General features: G+C 47.7%; 1 protein-coding gene across 7 annotated transcripts in view; it reads right to left on the reverse strand.

The window, feature by feature from the left end:
* LOC110485551 (nuclear factor 1 A-type) overlaps window positions 1-6,000 on the reverse strand; it is a 303,738-nt gene that overhangs the window by 102,149 nt on the left and 195,589 nt on the right. For all 7 annotated transcript variants that reach the window (XM_036946569.1, XM_036946510.1, XM_036946686.1 and 4 more), the window contains exon 4: window positions 2,494-2,568. In XM_036946569.1, coding sequence (XP_036802464.1) covers window positions 2,494-2,568 — 75 coding nt within the window. The remainder of the gene's footprint in view (window positions 1-2,493; window positions 2,569-6,000) is intronic.

The raw sequence follows: 6,000 nt of genomic DNA on the forward strand, positions 1-6,000 counted from the left end.
AAGGTTATGAGTCGAGGAGTGGCACCCTAATGGTTAAGGTTAAGAGTCGAGGAGTGGCACCCTAACGATTAAGGTTATGAGTCGAGGAGTGGCACCCTAATGGTTAAGGTTAAGAGTCGAGGAGTGGCACCGAGAGGGACTCCCCCCTAACGATTAAGGTTATGAGTCGAGGAGTGGCACCCTAATGGTTAAGGTTAAGAGTCGAGGAGTGGCACCCTAACGATTAAGGTTAAGAGTCAAGGAGTGGCACCGAGAGGGACTCCCCCCTAATGGTTAAGGTTAAGAGTCGAGGAGTGGCACCGACAGGGACTCCCCCCTAGTGGTTAAGGTTAAGAGTCGAGGAGTGGCACCGAGAGGGACTCCCCCCTAATGGTTAAGGTTAAGAGTCGAGGAGTGGCACCCTAACAATTAAGGTTAAGAGTCGAGGAGTGGCACCGAGAGGGACTCCCCCCTAATGGTTAAGGTTAAGAGTCGAGGAGTGGCACCCTAACGATTAAGGTTAAGAGTCGAGGAGTGGCACCGAGAGGGACTCCCCCCTAATGGTTAAGGTTAAGACTCGAGGAGTGTAAGCTGATCATTGGGGGCTGTCTAACCTAAACTTCAGAGCCTGTCTTCATAAAGGGTCTCAGAGTAGGACTGCTGATCTAGGATCAGTCCCCTCTTCCATTGTATTCATTGAACCTAAAAGGTAAAAACTGATCCTAGATCAGCACTCCTACTCTGAGAAACAGATCATTGTCCATTTTTCATTGGCCTACTAAGGTGACTGTGGGTCTTTTCCTTTAGCTGACTGATTTGGGAGAGAATTGGGGTTTGCTCTTAGTTCATTAACATAGTGGGAGTGACTGGGGAATCTCTGTATCGATCCTAATAAATTGCATTAGTGGGCCGGAGCATATCGATGGCAGATATGCAATCACATCACAGCCTGCTGCTGGCTTCTCTTTGTGGAGAGAATAGAGATGGAGACAGAGAGAGAAAGAGAGGGGGGGTAAAGAGAGAGTGACGGGGGGGGGGGGGGGGGTTAAAGAGAGAGTGACAGGGGGGGTTAAAGAGAGAGTGACGGGGGGGTAAAAAGAGAGTGACGGGGGGGTAAAGAGAGAGTGACGGGGGGTAAAGAGAGAGTGACAGGGGGGTAAAGAGAGAGTGACAGAGGGGGTAAAGAGAGAGTGACAGAGGGGGTAAAGAGAGAGTGACGGGGGGTAAAGAGAGAGTGACAGGGGGGTAAAGAGAGAGTGACAGAGGGGGTAAAGAGAGAGTGACAGAGGGGGTAAAGAGAGAGTGACGGGGGGTAAAGAGAGAGTGACGGGGGGGTAAAGAGAGAGTGACAGAGGGGGTAAAGAGAGAGTGACAGAGGGGGTAAGGAGAGAGTGACAGAGGGGGTAAAGAGAGAGTGACGGGGGGTAAAGAGAGAGTGACGGGTGGGTAAAGAGAGAGTGACGGGGGGGTAAAGAGAGAGTGACGGGGGTAAAGAGACAGTGGCGGGGGGGTAAAAAGAGAGAGTGACAGAGGGGGTAAAGAGAGAGTGACAGATTGGGTAAAGAGAGAGTGACGGGGGTAAAGAGACAGTGGCGGGGGGGGTAAAAAGAGAGAGTGACAGAGGGGGTAAAGAGAGAGTGACAGATTGGGTAAAGAGAGAGTGACGGGGGGGTAAAGAGAGAGTGACAGAGGGGGTAAAGAGAGAGTGACGGGGGTAAAGAGAGAGTGACGGGGGGGTAAAGAGAGAGTGACAGAGGGGGTTAAAGAGAGAGTGACAGGGGGGGTTAAAGAGAGAGTGACGGGGGGGTAAAGAGAGAGTGACGGGGGTAAAGAGAGAGTGACGGGGGGTAAAGAGAGAGTGACGGGGGTAAAGAGAGAGTGACGGGGGTAAAGAGAGAGTGACGGGGGGTAAAGAGAGAGTGACGGGGGTAAAGAGAGAGTGACGGGGGTAAAGAGAGAGTGACGGGGGGGTGTAAAGAGAGAGTGACAGGGGTAAAGAGAGAGTGACGGGGGTAAAGAGAGAGTGACGGGGGTAAAGAGAGAGTGAGGGGGGGTGTAAAGAGAGAGTGACGGGGGTAAAGAGAGAGTGACAGGGGGGTTAAAGAGAGAGTGACGGGGGTAAAGAGAGAGTGACGGGGGTAAAGAGAGAGTGACGGGGGTAAAGAGAGAGTGACGGGGGTAAAGAGAGAGTGACGGGGTTAAAGAGAGAGTGACGGGGGTAAAGAGAGTGTGACGGGGGGGTGTAAAGAGAGAGTGACGGGGGGTAAAGAGAGAGTGACGGGGGGGGTAAAGAGAGAGTGACGGGGGGGTAAAGAGAGAGTGACGGGGGGTAAAGAGAGAGTGACAGGGTGGGTAAAGATGGGGGAGATAGAGAGAGGAATAGAGAGCGAGAGAGGGGAGGGGTAGAGAGAGAGAGATGGGGAGGTAGAGAGAGGAATAGAGAGCGAGAGAGGGGAGGGGTAGAGAGAGAGAGATGGGGAGGTAGAGAGAGTGGAATAGAGAGGATAAACTTACTCTGTGAGACTCGCACGAGCTCGGCCACACTGAAGACACCCGATGTGACAAAGCTGTCTTGGAAGCCAAGATGACCTGAGAGAGAGAGAGAGAGAGAGAGAGAGAGAGAGAGAGAGAGAGAGAGAGAGAGAGAGAGAGAGAGAGAGAGAGAGAGAGAGAGAGAGAGAGAGAGAGAGAGAGAGAGAGAGAGAGAGAGAGAGAGAGAGAGAGAGAGAGAGAGAGAGAGAGAGAGAGAGAGAGAGAGAGAGAGAGAGAGAGAGAGAGAGAGAGAGAGAGAGAGAGAGAGAGAGAGAGAGAGAGAGAGAAAGAATAAAAGAAAGAGATGATGTTATTGCAAACAGAGGATCATTGGAACATGAAAGAGGAGGCATGGGACGAGGTTCTCCTCCTTTCACGCATGCATGTGCACACAGACACGGACACACACACACACACACACACACACACACACACACACACACCATTACATGTCCCTGTGGAAAGTAAGGCAATGTGGGAGAAGAGGGTGCATTTACAATGACCTAGAGAGCAGGGCACATCTGGGGCCCCTGTCCCCACCTTCCACTCCCAAAAACCACAGCAGGGGGCTCCACTAACCAGAAACACACACAAAAACACACTTAAGTGTCTCTAGTAACTACTGGAGCAGCTCGTGTTGATACTGAACACATTTGAGTACAAAATCCTATTTCCCATCTTTCCAAGACATTTTCCATAACTTTGGACAAGCTTTGCTTTCCCCCTACAACTCCTGTACCACCAACTGAATGTTGCTCTGCCTGGAGTACCCCTGCAGTACCCCCCCAAGTACTCCCAGGGTTCCCAGTACCTCTGGTTGGGAACCACTAGGAACCACCAGTGGTGCAGCAGTCTAAGGCATTGCATCTTAGTGCTAGAGGCATCACTACAGACCCTGGTTCGTTTCCAGGCTGTATCACAACTGGCCATGATTGGGAGTCCCATAGGGAGGCACACAATTGGCACAGCATCGTCCGGGTTTGGCTGGGGTAGGCCGTCATGGTGAATAAGAATTTTATCTTAACTGACTTGCCTAGTTAAATAAAGGTTCAATAACAAAATTAAATACGTTCATTGCTGGTCTTCATTCCCTAGACGCTCTATGACTACGTCCCAAAGAGAACCCTATTCCCTTTAGAGTGAACAGGGCCCAGCTCTGCTCCAAACTTAGTACACTCTTAAGGGTAAAGATATCAGAGAGAGAGAGAGCGAGAGAGAGAGAGAGAGAGAGGCGGAGAGAGAGAGAGAGAGAGAGAGAGAGACAGGCAGAGAGAAAGAGAGAGAGAGAGAGAGAGAGAGAGACAGGCAGAGAGAGAGAGAGAGAGAGAGAGAGAGAGAGAGAGAGAGAGAGAGAGAGAGAGAGAGAGAGAGAGAGAGAGAGAGAGACAGAGAGAGACAGAGAGAGACAGGGAGACAGAGAGAGACAGGCAGAGAGAGAGAGAGACCAAGACTTCACAAAATGGGACAAACACCAAATTGAGACTCTGCACGCAGAATTCTGCAAAAATATCCTCCGTGTACAACGTAGAACACCAAATAATGCATGCAGAGCAGAATTAGGCCGATACCCACTAATTATCAAAATCCAGAAAAGAGCCGTTAAATTCTACAACCACCTAAAAGGAAGTGATTCACAAACCTTCCATAACAAAGCCATCACCTACAGAGAGATAAACCTGGAGAAGAGTCCCCTAAGCAAGCTGGTCCTGGGGCTCTGTTCACAAACACAAACACACCCTAGAGAGCCCCAGGACAACAGCACAATTAGACCCAACCAAATCATGAGAAAACAAAAAGATAATTACTTGACACATTGGAAAGAATTAACAAAAAAACAGAGCAAACTAGAATGCTATTTGGCCCTAAACAGAGAGTACACAGCGGCAGAATACCTGACCACTGTGACTGACCCAAAATTAAGGAAAGCTTTGACTATGTACAGACTCAGTGAGCATAGCCTTGCTATTGAGAAAGGCTGCCGTAGGCAGGCATGGCTCTCGAGAGAAGACAGGCTATGTGCACACTGCCCACAAAATGAGGTGGAAACTGAGCTGCACTTCCTAACCTCCTGTCCAATGTATGACCATATTAGAGAGACATATTTTCCTGAGATTACATAGATCCACAAAGAATTTGAAAACAAATCCAATTTTGATAAACTCCCATATCTACTGGGTGAAATTCCACATTGTGCCATCACAGCAGCAAGATTTGTGACCTGTTGCCACAAGAAAAGGGCAACCAGTGAAGAACACACACCATTGTAAATACAACCCATATTTATGCTTATTTATTTTATCTTGTGTCCTTTAACCATTTGTACATTGTTAAAACACTGTATATATATAATATGACATTTGTAATGTCTTTATTGTTTTGAAACTTCTGTATGTGTAATGTTTACTGTTCATTTTTATTGTTTATTTCACTTTATATATTATCTACCTCACTTGCTTTGGCAATGTTAACACATGTTTCCCATGCCAATAAAGCCCTTGAATTGAATTGAATTGAATTGAGAGACAGGCAGAGAGAGAGAGACAGGCAGAGAGAGAGAGAGAGACAGGCAGAGAGCGAGAGAGAGAAAGAGAGAGAGAGAGAGAGAGAGAGAGAGAGAGGGAGAGAGAGAGAGAGAGAGAGAGAGAGAGAAAGAGAGAGAGAGAGAGAGAGAGAGAGAGAGAAAGAGAGAGAGAGAGAAAGAGAAAGAGAGAGAGAGAGAGAGAAAACACGCAGGGAATTCAAATTGAAATACCTATTAAAATTTGGCTAAAACTAATTGAACCAATTGCACTTTATGGCAGCGAGGTGTGGGGTCCACTTGCAAAACAAGATTTCATCAAATGGAACAAAACACCCCATTGAAACCCTGCATGCAGAGTTCTGTAAGATTCTCCTACATGTCCAGAGGAAAACTACAAACAATGCATGCAGGGCAGAATTAGGTCAATATCCACGAATAATAAACTCAAAAAAGAGCAATTCAGTTTTGGAAACATCTAAAATACAGTGACCCCCTCTCATATCATTACCAAGCCCTGCAATGCCAAGAGCTGAGCAAAGAAAAGAGTCCCCTCATCCAGCTGGTCCTGGGGAGTTCACAAACCTGTTCTACTAACACACTGAAGCCTCAGGACCAGAACATCCAATCAATCAGGATAAACCAAATTACAACACAGTCAAAACAAAACTATATTGCTTATTGGGAAACACAAGCACAAAGCAAAATGCAGTGCTATCTGGCCCTAAATCGACAGTACATTGTGGCTAACTATTTGACCACGGGTACTGATCAAAACCTTAGAAAAACCTTGACAAAGTACAGGCTCAGTGAGCACAGCCTTGCCATTGAGAAGGGTAGACACAGGATAACCTGGCTCCCTGTAGAGGAAAGGCTGTGCAGCAGAACCTGAGACAGAGCTGCATTTCCTGACAACATGTCAAAAATATAAAACAATTAGAGAGTGTAATTTCCCCAAATCTGAAACCCTT

The sequence above is a fragment of the Oncorhynchus mykiss genome, chromosome 1 (genome assembly GCF_013265735.2).
Source record: "Oncorhynchus mykiss isolate Arlee chromosome 1, USDA_OmykA_1.1, whole genome shotgun sequence".
NCBI classification, from domain to species: domain Eukaryota; kingdom Metazoa; phylum Chordata; class Actinopteri; order Salmoniformes; family Salmonidae; genus Oncorhynchus; species Oncorhynchus mykiss.